This window comes from Pelophylax lessonae (assembly GCF_965119305.1).
Source record: "Pelophylax lessonae genome assembly, chromosome: 2".
NCBI lineage: Eukaryota > Metazoa > Chordata > Amphibia > Anura > Ranidae > Pelophylax > Pelophylax lessonae.
Window position 1 is genome coordinate 383,173,277 of NC_138769.1, and position 15,390 is coordinate 383,188,666.

The 15,390-nt window shown below is 45.3% G+C and overlaps 1 protein-coding gene across 2 annotated transcripts in view; it reads left to right on the plus strand.

Moving 5' to 3' along the window:
• Positions 1–14,271, plus strand: part of RASL10B (RAS like family 10 member B) — a 239,410-nt gene extending 225,139 nt beyond the window's left edge. For both annotated transcript variants that reach the window (XM_082246701.1, XM_082246700.1), the window contains one exon: positions 13,777–14,271. In XM_082246701.1, coding sequence (XP_082102827.1) covers positions 13,777–14,047 — 271 coding nt within the window. In that variant the 3' untranslated portion in view covers positions 14,048–14,271. The remainder of the gene's footprint in view (positions 1–13,776) is intronic.
• Positions 14,272–15,390: the final 1,119 nt, after the last annotated feature.

The window sequence follows — 15,390 nt, forward strand, 5'->3', positions numbered from 1 at the left end:
TATTGGGCAGGTAGTTTAGAGTCACTGGCAGATTACCAGGACAGGAAGTAAGGAGAAATATTTCCAATGGTGAAAGAGATAGCGGTAGATACACTATTGTGTTCCAATAAAATCCTTTGTGTTGAGGTGTGATAAGAAGTCATTAAGATAGTTCAGGACACAAAAGGCAATAAAGATGACAGTGGTTCTAACCCTTAAACCAGTGTTTCTCAACTTTTTTCCAGTCGGGGCGCCCTTGAAAAGTGTCTTGAGGCACCCCTGTCCAAGGCTTGGTTTAGGTTACTGTATGTCGCGGAACATGTACAAAATCGCGTTCGTCCCTGACACAAAGACAAATGCTCTGATGTTTAGGGGTGCCATTAATTGTTAATGGTAGCCCACACATTGGCAAATGTGGGCTGCATTTGGTGCGGCGCAATTTAAAAAAAAATGGTCAGGGACTTCTTTCCCTGCATTTCTGCGGTTAGGGTTAGGATTAAAAGTGTCATACATATACACACATAAAGACACATGCACACACACATACAGACACATGTATCTATGCACACATACAGACACGTACACACTCACACACACACACACACACACACATACAGACATGTACACACACAAAGTACACACATACAGACACATGTATATATGCACACATACAGACATGTACACAAACACATGTACAAGCACACACATACAGACATGTACACAAACACAGAGTACACACATACAGAAACATGTGTACACACACACAGATACAGACACATGTACACACAAACAGACAAATGTACACACACATATATGTCATACACACACACACACACACACATGTACATGTACATGTACACACACGCATGCATATACACACACACATATGTATAAAGCCCTTTTAAAATGTTTTAGCATAGTAACTTTCCTCATTCAGCTGGTTACTGCACTGTAGGGGAAAGCAGAGAGAACAACACACACCCCCCTCTACTTTCACTTTGCTGAGGCTGACAGAGCTTCCTCACAGTGCCGATGTACAGTTCTGCAGGGGATCGGGAGATCGGGCTCATCTGACAGCCCTTCTCTCCTATGATCCCGCGGCACACCTGAGGACCTCTGGCGGCACATCAGTGTGCTGCAGCACACTGGTTTAGAAAGGCCGTCTTAACCATTCTGTTCAATACTAAAAAACGGTTCTTGTAGGTGGACTTTAGTTTTGCTAACCAACTTTTTTAAACTTGAGATATCATTTTCTTGTTTTGACAGGAACAACCTACTTTAACTATATACAAAAGTAGTTTAAATTATCCAAAGGTTACCCAAACAAGTTAAGCAAACACACTGGGGTTAATTTACTGGAGAGTGCAAAATCTGGTGCATCTCTGCATAGAAACCAATCCGCTTCTAGGATTTATTGTCAAAGCTTAATTGAACAATTGAAGTTAAAAGCTGATTGGTTACTATGCGCAGCTGCACCAGACTCTGAGTGCACCGGTTTTAGTAAATCTCTAGTTTTAGTCGTCTAAAGATGTTGGGTTGGATTTTGGTTTGTGGTTGATGTTTCCAAGCTTATCCACCTTAAATATAAGGTAATTTTTCAGTTGTTTTTCCACAGTGTGAAACTGGGATGACATTGACTTATTTTACATTACAGCAACATGAAATTGTACATGAAATTGTACCTAACCCTGTTGTAACATTTCCCAGATACTGTAGTTTAGCAACAAGATACAAGCAAAATATTTTACCATATAAGTGTAATCTGTAAATGAGGAAGTTCTTATATTATGTTCAAAACATTATTTGTTTTGAACAATTGTGTCTAGTTTTGCAGCTTCAACTTTAAGGCTCCATGTACACGGGACGTTGTAAATGGCCGTTTAGGAGCAGTTGGGCGTTTTTTTCAGAAGCCCATGAACCCACCTGCATGTTATCTTATCTGTCCATGTACACAGGGTCGTTTACATTCATTTGCAGGCAGTTGAGTTCAGGGACGTTTTTTAGAACGCAATTGTTTGCATTCGAACGTGTGTTTCCCGGGGTTTCAAACGCAAAAAAGGGACCGAACGTGACCAAACGTGATGAAGTACGTTCAGCCATGTTATACGTTTTTTTTTTCTTCCATTCAAAATCAATGGTTCCCTATGGGAGCCTATTGATTTGAATGGAAGAAGCATCGCAAGTCGGATCAGGATGATCCGACTTGCGGTGTGACTTGCGCTGTGAGAATCTTGAGGGGGAACTCCACGCCAAAAATGGAAAACAAAACTGCGTGGGGGACCACCCCAGGTTCCAAACTAGGCCCTTCGGGTCTGGTATGGAGTTTGAGGGTAGCCCCACGCAGTTTTGGGGTCCCCCCCAAAATACATACCAGACCCTTATCCGAGCATGCAGCCCGGCAGGGCAGGAAGGGGGAGGGGACGAGCGAGCGGCCCCACCCCCCCTGGACCATACCAGGCCACATGCCCTCAACTTGGGGGGGTGTTGGTGCTTTGGGGCAGGGGGAGCTCTGCACCCCCCACCTCAAAGCACCTTGCCCCCATGTTGATGGGGACAAGGGCCTCATCCCCACAACCCTGGCTGGTGGTTGTGGGGGTCTGCGGGCAGGGTACTTCTCGGTATCTGGAAGCCCCCTTTAACAAGGGAGGCCCCTTGCTTTTGCCCTCGGCTCTTCTTCTTTCTCCGGTCCTCCTCAGACGATGTCTCCGGTGATTATGCTGGTCTCCAGTCTCTGCAGCTTGTTATATAGCAGGAGACCCCGCCCCCTCATGTCACAGATGAAGTCATATGTGACATGAGGGGGCGGGGTCTACTGATGACGTCACCTGGCGGCCACGCCCACAATGGCTATATAACAAGCTCCGGAGGCCGGCATAATCACCGGAGACATCGTCTGAGGAGGACCGGAGGAAGAAGAAGAGCTGAGGGCAAAAGAGCAGAAGAGCGGACAGCAAAAGAGCAGAAGACAAGAAGAGCGGAGAGGGAGAAGACCAGAGCGGAGAAGTCCGGATGAAGATTTTTAATAAACTTTCCAAAACGTCTCCTGTCGTTATTTACATACACTGCCTTTTATGTGGTCAATAGGTAGGGGTACAGTGTACCCCATACCCATTCACATAGGGAGGGGGTCCGGGATCTGGGGGGCCACCCTTGTTAAAGGGGGCTTCCAGATACCGAGAAGCCCCCTGCCCGCAGACCCCCACAACCACCGGCCAGGGTTGTGGGGATGAGGCCCTTGTCCCCATCAACATGGGGGCAAGGTGCTTTGAGGTGGGGGGTGCAGAGCTCCTCCTGCCCCAAAGCACCAACACCTCCCCATGTTGAGGGCATGTGGCCTGGTATGGTCCGGGGGGGGCTGCTCGCTCGTCCCCTCCCCCTTCCTGCCCTACCGGGCTGCATGCTCGGATAAGGGTCTGGTATGGATTTTGGGGGGGGACCCCACGCCGTTTTTTCGGCGTGGAGCTACCCTCAAATTCCATACCAGACCCCAAGGGCCTGGTTTGGAACCTGGGGGGGAACCCCACGCATCTTTCTTCCCATTTTTGGCGTGGAGTTCACCCTCAAGATTCTCACAGCGCAAGTCGCACCGCAAGTCGGATCATCCTGATCCAACTTGCGGTGCGCCTTCCATTCAAATCAATAGGCTCCCATAGGAAACCATTGATTTTGAATGGAGGCAGAAAAAACGCTGCTAAAAGCAACGTGGCTACACGTGCAATAACGCCAATGGAAAAAGCTACTGAAAGCACGTTTAACAGCTGCTTTTTCCCGGCGTCAGAACTAGCTTTGCAGCACGTTTTTTCTAACGTCCCGTGTACATGGAGCCTTACAGTGGTAGGAGAATTAGGGCATTGTAATGGAAGATAACATTTGACATTGTAATGCAATTTGGTAAAGTTCATCAACTTCATTTTCGATATGCGACTAGCATGCAAAAAAAAACCAGACAGTCTGTCATCCAATTTTCGGATTGTGTGTACAGACCATTAGCCCAGTACACACAGGCTTAAAGTGATTGTAAAGGGTTTTTTTTTTTTTTGCAAGGGATTTGCACAGAGCAGCCCTGATCCTCCTTTTCTGGGGTGTCCCGGCGTTGCTCCTGGCTCCTCTTCATCGGGTGCCTTCATGGAGAGCCACTTTCCTTGGGGGCACCTGTGCGGGCGCGCTCACGAGTCCCACTGCTGCGTTCATTGACACAGACAGCAGGACTTAGCCCTGCCTCCAGCTCCCGTGTCACTGGATTTGATTGACAGCAGCTGGAGCCAATGGCTCCTGCTACTATAAATTTATCCAGAGAGGAACCGGGACAGCGGCTGGAGCCGCTAGGCTCGTGCACTTTGCTGGAACTATTGGGTTCAGGTAAGAGAAGGGGGGGGGGCTCTGGGGACAGCTGAGGTTTTTCACCTTAATGCATAGAATGCATTAAGGTAAAAAACCATGAGACTTTACAACTCCTTTAATATCGGCCGACACTCAGAAACTGGCCAACATTCACTCCGTGTGTACAAGTCCTTGTCCGACAGATGCCAGTGGGTGTGAGCGCTGCCGCTGACCCCTGTCGGAAGGAGTCCCCCCTGTCAGAACACAACAGGACAGTAGGGATATCGCTGTATGAACATCACCCAGTTAGTACCGCAAACTCCTTGCAAACTCTTCAGTTTTTTTCGTTCAGCCCACTGAGTTGAACGAAAAAAAATTGCCATGTGTACCAGGCATTGCTCAGATTTCGTTTAAGCCTCTCAACATTTTGCAAGTGAATAATAACATACACAAACTAGAAATAAAATTACATTTACTTATCTTACACAACAGGAGATTGGGTACAGAAGTAGCAATGTTGGCACCAATCTAGTTCAGCCTGCCGGCTTGCTAAAGGCAGATCACACACTAAGGCTACATTTACACTAGCTTCCTGCATTTAGATTTTATAAACGCAGGAGAAATCATCTGGAAAGTATGGACAAACTTTATGCTTCCCAGATCAGGCTATCCTAGGTTTAGATGTATTTGCCTTTTATGTACGTGTACATGTGTACACACTTTCAGAGTATCTAAACTTGACACACACAAAATTATTTTTTCTCTTTCATTCATTGACAGACATAGTGCTCCATATTCAGAACCATAGGGTTATATCACCCCCTACAGGAGTAAGACACTAGGCAGAAAAAGACTTGACTACGCCTATGGGCAGTCCTTGCTGGTATTAATCCCCCTCTCTGCTATAGGCCTCCAGTTTTTTTCTGCCTAGTCAGGAGTAAGGACCTAGCTGTCTGCTGGGATCCTTGGTTTTGGCAATTTTCTCTTTTTAAATTGCATTTTTACTAGGGTGTTTTTCCTGTGAGATCTAAAATCAGCTGCCGGGCTGGGCGACGGGCTGGATAGTTAGATCCAGTAGTCTCCCCAGTCTGGCCATCAAGCGCTTGCAGACCAGAGCTCCTTGCTAGGCCGGCCGCGACATAGCCTCGCTGGACGGGGGCTGACCTGCGAGTTAAATGCCTCGTGACAAACAGGTCCTGGCCCGAGTCGCAGAGTTCCTTCTAGTGAAGGGTTCTGTCTGGAGTGGTGCCTGCCTGGTTACATGGGTTTGGTGAGTATGATGTCCCCCCTCACCTCCTGGATGTGATGGGGGGCGGACGCAGGCACCCCCCAGGATGCTCAGACTTGTGGGTTCCTCCAGGCCCCCCTTTCTTTTGTGGGTCTCTGTGGGCCACCCTTGCCCCGGGGGTAGCACGGTGGGACGGTGTGGACGTTGGTAGTGTGTGCACCACAGTACCGGTGGGGGGGTGGGCGAACATGCCGCTGGCGGGGTAGACTTCCCTGCTGGATTAAACGCTGCCTGTTTTGGTGGTCTTGCGGCCCGGATCCCCCTCCCTCCGTGGAGTTGTGGCCTAGGCTCTAGGGATGTTTTCCAGGTCCCTGGGAGCCTCATGGACGCCGCGTGTGGCAGTCATTTTGCTGTAGTCTGTACCATGCTTTTGGGACCTGTGTTTATTTCTCTCCCGGCGGCCATGTTTGTGCGGTGCGGTGTTAATTTTTGGTTGGTCCTGCCTCCACAGGAGCGGCAACCATGACAGTGGAACCTTCAGGGTGGTGAATATTGTGGTGAGGGCCCCTCCTCTTTTCCCTGGTGTTGACTCCTGGGTTTCTTTTTCCCCTGAACGCCGCACCTGGATCCCTGGCTATCTCTGGTGCAGACCAGCGCTTCTCCAGTGGGTTGGTGAGTCCTGGTGGGGTTTCACTTTTGTTCCGCAGTCTGGGAAAAGGAAGGAGCCTCGTCTGAGACGTGGCCCTTCCTTCTCGGCACACAAAAAGGTTTTTTTTCCATCAGGGTCCACTAACAAGGGTTCAAAACCTTTCAAGCCCTCCTCAGGAGGTTCCAAGCGGCCCTGGTCTGGCAAGCCAAAAGCGGTTTTCTCTAGACCCGTGGACAAGGCCCCTTCAGCATGAAGGTGCACCCTCACCAATGCCTCAGGTGGGGGATGTCTTCGCTGGTATTCTGGGCCCATGGACTTCCTTGGTGAAAGACAAATGGGTCCACTGAGTAATTCTGTCCAGTTACAAAATAGAGTTTCGTTCTTGCCGTCTGGAAAGGTTCTTTCCTTCCAGTATATATCTGTTCCTGGACCAGCGGCACGCTCTCTTTGGGGTGATACAGGACTTGTTGCTTCGGGGAATGGACCGATTTCAGGTTTTTTTTATTCAAACCTGTTTACAGTCCCAAAGAAGGAGGGCAAGGTTCGTCTGATTCTGGACCTCAAGCGTTGAACTGTTTTATGCAGGTACAGAAATTCAGAATGGAGTCCATTCGCACGGTGGTGGCATCCCTACATCAGGGGAATTTACTAGTGTCTATCGACATCAAAGATGCTTACTTGCACTTTCCAATATGTGCCCGACGCCAGTGTTTCCCCTGCTTTGCTGTGGGAGAGGAGCACTATCAGTTTGTGGCGTTACCCTTTGGTCTCGCCCCTGCTCCTCAGGCCTTCACAAAGGTGTAGGCCATGGTTTTGCCATTGCTACGTTAGTGGGGGATTGCTGTGCGGTGTCCTCGTCTGCATTGGTGGACGACGTGGAGATCGCTATCCAGACCTTGAAGGAGTTTGGTCGGCTTCTGAAATACCAGAAGTCTGCCCTGATCCCGTCCAGGAAATAGGATTACCTGGTTCTGACTCTGGATTCAGCTCTGGCAAGAGTGTTCCTTCCTCTGGACAAACTCAAGAAGTTAAAGCAGTAATCACAAACCAGGCGCTCCTGGGATGCTTGTAGGGTGGAGGGATAGAAGTAAGCCTGTGAGGCTCCCCAGCGGTTGTTCTGCTGTTAGCCAACGAATGGCTTAGTAAAGAGATTCGCACCCAGGGCAGCCATAGGAAAAATTCCAGTCCAGAAGTCAAAGCAATAATCACAAATCTGGAGCTCCTGGGTTGCCTTTAGGGTGGAGGGATAGAAATAAGCATGTGAGGCTCCCCAGCGGTTTTTCTGCTGCTAGCCAACGAGCATAGGAAGGGTGCTGATATGGATAAAAGTACATGAGGAAGGCAGCGCATGAACCACACCGGGATGCAATGGATAAGGAAGTCAGGTGAACATCCAGTATAGAAAGGGTTAACAGTTTATTGGTTTTGATAACCGAAAAACAAAGTACATAAAATGCTTACATCCCCCTGGGCTGGAGTGGACAAGGGCACCTGGCAGCAAGCAACACGAGTGCAAGGAGGTCAGTCTCCCAGGACTGCTGAGCAGTGTGTGCACAAAGCCGGAAACCAGCCGGCGCGAGGATGAAAGGACTCTGCTGTAGTTCTGTAGCGGTGACATCAGCCGGACAGGCGCCACTTGCGGGGAAATACCATGTGATTACAAACCAGGAAAAGGTTTGATTGCACTTTTAACCTCTCGGTTATTATTATTATTGTCATATTGTTTTTTTTTTATTTTTTTTTAATTGAGAGAATTTGTGCGTATTTTAAACTTTTATGTTATCAAGGAGGGAGATAAGGGCACCGAGAGATTAAAAGTGCAATCAAACATTTCCTGATTTGTAATCACAGTCCCGCCCCTTCCCCTATCTTTAAATTTCCCTGTTGCCATTCCTTTCCATGACTTGATAAAGCCCATAGCGCGAAACATGTAGTCATGGCAACCATATAGCTTTTGGTCCACCCTGGTTCCTGGTATTTCCCCGCAAGTGGCGCCTGTCCGGCTGATGTCACCGCTACGGAACTACAGCAGAGTCCATTCATCCTCGCGCCGGCTGGTTTCCAGGTTTGTGCACACACTGCTCAGCAGTCCTGGGAGACTGACCTCCTCGCACTCGTGTTGCTTGCTGCCAGGTGCTCTTGTCCACTCCAGCCCAGGGGGATGTAAGCATTTTATGTACTTTGTTTTTCGGTTATCAATACCAATAAACTGTTAACCCCTTCTATACTGGATGTTCACCTGACTTTCTTATCCATTGCATCCCGGTGTGGTTCATGCGCTGCCTTCCTCATGTTCTTTTAAACTCAAGAAGTTGCATGCTGCAATTCATCTGTTGCTGTCCCACAGGAGGTCCTCCCTCCTGAATTGCATACTAGTATTGGGCCTGATGGTGTTCACCTTCGAGGCGGTCCATATGAGGTCCCTTTTAGATGAAGATCCTGGCGAAAAGGGACAAATGTCTAAAGTCTCTGGACAATCTGATTCGGCTAAGCTGGGGTTCCCTGGTCTGGTGGCTTCGTTCTCTGACTCGGCAGGGCAAGTCCTTTCTCCCTATGTATTGGACAGTGGTCATGGCAGATGCCAGTCTGTCTGGGTGGGGCTGAGCTGCACTCAGGGTTGTTGGACGCTGGAAGAATCCAGACTACCGATCAATGTCTTGAAACTTCAGGCGATCAGGCTGATTGGCTCCGGGGGCTCCCGGTACAGGTCCAGTCGGAAAATGCCACGGGCGGTGGCTTATGTCAATCACCAGGGCAGAACAAAAAGTGTGTTTGCGGATCTGGAGGTATCTGTCATTCTCCGGTGGGCAGTCTCCGGTTTGTTCCTCTCCTCCCTGCCGTGCTAATTTCAGGTGTGGAAAATTGGCAGGCGGACTATCTCAGTTGGCAGGCGTTGGACCTAGGGGAGTGGACCCTTCATCCGGACGGGTTTCATCTGATATGTCTGCAGTGGGACATTCCCGAGGTGGACCTGTTGGCGTTTCGGCTCAACAGAAAGGTACAGAGGTTTATGGCAAGGTCTAGGGATCCTCTGGCGGATGCCACAGGTGCTCTGGTGGCCCCATGGGGGCCTGTATCTTCTGATCTATGCCTTCCCTGCTCTCAAGCTTCTATCTTGGCTTCTGCACAGGATAGTGGCCGAAGGGATTCCGGTCATTCAAGTGGTCCTGGACTGGCCTTGCTTGTCTTGGTAGGCTGACCTAGTGCGATTGGTTGCCGACATCCCTTGGAGGCTACCTCTTAGGGAGGACCTGCTGTCGGAAGAGCCGATCTTCCATCCTGCTTTACAATTGCTGGCTGTTAAAATGCTGAAGGATAGAGGTTTGTCTGGGTCAGTGATTCCAACTATACTGAAGGCTAGGAAGGCTACCTCTAGAAAGATTTACCATCGTACGTAGAAAGTGTACATTTTGTGGTGTAAGTTGATCGGTGTTCACCCTCCGCCTTTTCAGTTTTACAGATTTTGACCTTCCTTCAACAAGGTGTTGAGCAGATGTTGGTCTTGAGTACTATCAAGGGCCAGGTGTCTGCCTTGGCGGTCTTCTTTCAGCGACCCTTGGCCACACATTCTTTGGTGTGTACTTTCATTCAAGGGGTTCGACACCTGATTCCACCGGTACGGTCTCCTCTACTGCCGTGGGATTTGAACTTGATGCTCTCAGTTCTCCAAAAGCCTCCTTTTGAAAATATTCGGGAGATCCCCCTGCTTACGCTGTCTCAGAAGGTGGCTTTTTTTGGTGGCTATTACCTCTGCTCGCAGGGTGACTGAACTGGCGTCATTATCTTGTCGTACCCCCTACTTGGTGGTCCACAAGTATAAGGTGGTTCTTCGCCCATGCCTGTCGTTCCTAGCTAAGGTTGTTTCTGGCTTCCATTTAAATGAAAAAATTGTGTTGCCTTCTTTGTGTCCCAGGCCTTTGTCATCCCAAGGAATTTGAGTTGCATGCCCTGGATGTGGTTTCGACGATTCGGTGTATCTGGCAGCCACAAAGTCTTTTTGGAGGTTAGACTCACTGTGGTCACGGACGGGCCAGGAAAAACACTGTCCGCTTCTCCTGTGACCATTTCCAGATGGATCAGACAGACAGTGACTCAGACCTATTCTATCAAGGGTCAGGTCCTCCTTTCCCTGTAACGGTACACTCTACTCAGGCGCTTAGTGCTTCTTGGGCCTTCTGTCATCAGGTATCAGTTTGCAAGGTGGCCACCTGGTCGCGGTGCACACTTTCACAAAATTCTATAAAGTGGATGTTTTGGCATCTGCGGATGCTTCTTTTGGCCACAAGGTTTTGCAGGCTACTGTTTAGACGGTATGTTCCCTCGTTGGGGGTGTATTGTTCAGGTTGTGCTCCAGTTGTTTTTTTTTTTTTTTTTTCTTTGACCTGGTTGGCCGTTACCTGGTTGGCTTCTTGTGTTTAGCCTTGGGTTTTTTTGTCCCACCCCTCATGTTTTTTGGACTGCTTGGGGACATCCCTATGGTTCTTAATATAGAGCGCTGTGTCCATCATGGAATGAAAGAGACAATAGTATTTTTGTTACTTACTGTGAAATCCAGTTCATTGACAGACACAGCACCCACCCCTCTATGGAATTTTTGATACTTCTGATACTGCTTATTACTAAACTGAAGGCCTATAGCAGAATGGGGGGTTGTATACCAGCTACGACTGGCCATAGGCGTAGCCAAGTGTTTTTTCTGCCTAGTGTCCTACTCCTGTAGGGGGAATATAACCTTATGGTTCTGAATATGGAGCACTGTGTCTGTCAATGAACTTGGAGAAATGGATTTAATGGTAAGTAACAAAATCCTATTTTTCTTTAAATGCAACTAAAGTGAAAAAACCTAAATGTAGTGTGAAATTCACCATTAAAAATCTTGTTTATTTGGTATATAAATATGTTCTCAGTAACTTCTTTGACATTGATATAAGTATGACTCATGACTGATAATATGGTATCATTGCAAGGTAACTTGAGTTACACTTAACTGTTTCTCTTTTTGTGTAATGATTTGCTTCATCAGAATTAATTTCTGATAGTTATATACTAAACTGAGTTGTTTTATTTTGACTTATGTTATGTTATGACTTGTCATTTACTCTGCATTTCTGTAAAAAAAACAATAAAAATGGTATTGTTTTAAAAAAAAATAATAATTTAATGCATTTATAATGTGTTTACATATGTCCTATGAACACTATAGTAGGTTTTCCAATGCCAGTGAAAGAGGCCTTGAGTTGCTAAAATCAATGGACAGTGGCATATTCTATAGATTCATCCATGAACCTTCTCAGAACACTTCTGGCTTTTTTTTTTTTTTACAGTGTTTAAACCACAGAGTCATTAATGTCTAAGTACACTGTTCTACCAGATTAGGAATAATTTCAAAAGTTGAATATTACACTGTCTCTGAATGCCCCTGAGTACATACCTAGCCTCAACTAAGTTGTTTTGAAAATGTCTATATATTTTTATATTTCTTTTCACAGGTATTAATAATTAGTACAATCATATAACTTTCAGACTTCACTGTACTCACAATAGCAGCCTTTGTATCCATGTGGCTGGTGTATAGGGATGTCAGGTGACCTTTAGGATTTCAAAACCTATGCAGTTGATGCCTCCCCGCCCATATAGATGTGGAAATTATAAGCCTTTCTGCAATGAAACCAAAAGGAGTAGCTACTCCCATTCTTCCCTGAGGTCATGGGGGTCGATTTACTAAAGTCAAATACATTGTGCACTTTGCAAAGTGCAGTTGCCCCAGAGTTTAGTAAATGAGCAAAAGATGTGCAACCAAAAATGCTGTTTTTTTTTTATTTTCTATGCACGCGATCAGGTATTGTTTGCAAATTGAGGCTTTACCTCATTTACTAAGCTCTGGAGCAACTGCAACTGCACTTTGCAAAGTGCCCAGTCTTTTTACCTTTAGTAAGTCAACCCCAATGTCCTATCTTATTTGAAGCAGCTTACATTTTAGACATTTGTTTTTGAAAATGTTTTAATGTCATGGAAAAGCCAAGGGTATAGCTTTGCTGTTATCTGGTAAAGTTTTGCAAGTGAAGGCAGCTCTTTTGTGATTGGTTTCTGAAATGTTACTTTCTGCTTCTCTGCAAATAAGTTTGAAAGTCCTTACATTGTATAGTGTTGGGAAGAATATCTAAAGCATTTAAATAAAGAAGGCAATCTAAAGAAAAATATTAAACTGAGAATATTTACTGAGAAGACTTGATTAAGAAGTCTATATAATTTGTATATGGCTTGCTATGGAGTCCCCAAATTCCTTTGACATTCAAATATACAGGCTGTTTAATGACTGTGAGGGTGGTCACCATCCCCCTTCACAGCCATACCCTGAGCTGTTCCTACCAATAAGCACGTGTGAGCCAGTGCTTAAAGCAGCAAGGTTAAAGGGGGCAACACCAAGACTCAAAATGTTCAAATCTGATTTCTTTTTTTTTTGTGTGCTTTCCCTGGCTACTTAGATCAGTTTGTTGGTAAATTCAGAGAAGATGGTAAAGAGGATTTTGAAAGAAGTCATAATACTCTTAAGGCCCCTTTCACACATACGGTCCGTTCAGTTCAGTCACGTCAAAATGTATCAGTTTTTCATCCGTTTTTTTTTTTTTTGCATCCACTACCAATGCAAAAACGGATGTAAAACGGACCGTTTGTCCGTTTACATCCGTTTTTCGTCCGTTCTGTTTTTTTGACGGATGAAAAATAGGGCATTCATCCGTTCCAAAAACGGACATTGACAGAAGCGGATGAAAACGGATGTTAACGGATGATCATCCGTTGTCATCCGTTTTTACATAGAGATGCATTGATGTCCGTTTTTCATCCGTCAACGGATGGATGAAAAACGGACAAACGGACCGTATGTGTGAAAGGGGCCTTAGGCCTGGTTCACACTAGTGATTGTCAAGTATTTCAAATGTGACTCGGATCACACAGAACCACACGACAATGGAAATTACATTATTTTTTTATGGTGCCTGCTTACATCAATGCAGCCCGGCGCAATTTTGGAAAAAGGTACAGATGCTATTTTGGTGTGGTTGCAGCACAGTTTATGACCACATAGCCTTTAATGAAAACATACCAAAAATGCATGTACATGCATTCTTAGTCCATTTTTGGCAGAGCTTTGTGATTGAAATCCACGTCTCCCTACAAAAAAACACGTAAAGCATAAAAAATGCCTCAAAAACGCATTCGAGAATTGCACCTAAAATCAAATCAAGTCGCAGCTTCACTAGTGGGAACCTAACCTTATAGTTCAGAAACCTAAAACCATCTCTCCTTTTTTTGTTTGGTTGTCAAAGGTATTTCTGCATATGAAGCAAACAACATGCATCCCCCAGTAGCACATTCTAGTTTCTAATAAAATAATGACACAACATAATAGCTGGAGCTTGAACAAATGGGCATCACCACTATAACTTGTTGCACATTTTTTCTGCTGCTTTGTGAACATGTTTTATCAGTATTTTTTAGCTCCTCTCAGCTGGCTACTTTTTTTTTTTTTTTTTAATTACACCTTAATACAATCTGGTATGTCTCATTAGAGTTTAATATTCTTTTGTCATTTCCACAGAGTGATTGGCACATCTGAGACTCCTATTATCATAGTTGGCAACAAACGTGACCTGCAGCGGGGCCGGGTTATCCCACGATGGAATGTGTCGCATTTGGTTAAGAAGACGTGGAAATGTGGCTACATTGAATGCTCAGCCAAGTATAACTGGCACATATTACTACTTTTCAGTGAACTGCTTAAAAGTGTAGGCTGCGCTAGATGCAAGCATGTACACGCTGCCATACGCTTCCAAGGAGCACTACGCCGCAACCGCTGTTCAGTCATGTGAAAGGATAGCATATTTTTTGGTCTCTGGGTACTTGGATTTCTCTTGAGCAATGGCACAGCAAGTGGACCTACACAAGAATTCAGTTTCACCAGTGGCAATTTACAGCTTTCCAAGATGTTCTATGTGATATCATAGCATAGCGTTTCCATGCTTCTTTTCAAGAGGATATAGGGATATACTGATTCTGTCATGATATCAATCTTTTTTTTTTTCTTTTTTTTTTTTTTTAACCCCCTTTAAGTCTGAAAATTGTGTCTGTGATGACATAATAACCCCTTAGTGATTATGTTGACTTTAGATGACCTGATGTGTGCTTGAAATCCTTTATTGTGCTATTATTTTAAAAATGGAGGACCCAATCTTGTTCGGTATGGATGATGTTAGTTACTGTGAACATTCTAAGATGGAATTATGGGTGATGGAGCCACATGTAGCTACAGTAATTATTAAACCTCAGGCCAGCAGACCCTCCTTTAAGGGTCACTGTTATATTTCTGGATTGATTTTTGTGCAGTTCATTTATTCCTAATCTTTCATTTATTTTTACAGGGTATAGTACATATTGTATATTTTGAAATTGTATAGGAGATAGTAAAGACCCCTAAAATAAATCTGAACTTCAGGCGAACAACTACATTTACAGTTAAAAATACGGGAGCTTTTTTTTTTTCTATCCATCCAGTACTAAGATTTTTGCAGACCTATAAGCTAGCACAGCCAGGGGATTGACATGATTTTTTCTATACTGCAGTTAGAGCATTACAACTAGGTCACTTCCCTGCACGCAGCCTGTGACTGGACAGTGAAGGAGCTGATCTCTCTGCTTATTCCTCCTTGTAAGAAAATGTGCACACAGCACAACTGAATGGTCCATGTCATTGCCCCACCCTCTCACCGTTTAAGCTCTGCTGTACATTGGATAGCAAGAGACCGATTACAACATAAATCAGGTACACTCATTGTGTAACTATAATTTAAAAAAATCTATGTGTTTATGCATACATAACCACATTAACATTTTATATGTGCCCAGAGTTCAGCTTTAACATGGTTAAATGTTAATTTTGGGTTTTAAGTCATTTTGGGCTTAAAGGAAAACTCCAGGCAAAATGCAGTCATCATAAATACGCAAAGTGAATTGTCAATTACCTATATCTGCTATCTGCTTATGTGTTGGTTGCAATGTTTGGGAGAAAAAGAGAAAAAATGTAAACTAAACCTTTTTTTTTTTTTTTTGAGAGTGGAAAGGTCAGGTTTTCATTTTCCGGGTCTCCATAAGAGAGATTACCCTTCACTTACTGTACTAGTTACCTCTGCCTCTAGGCCAGGAAGAAATGGAGAGA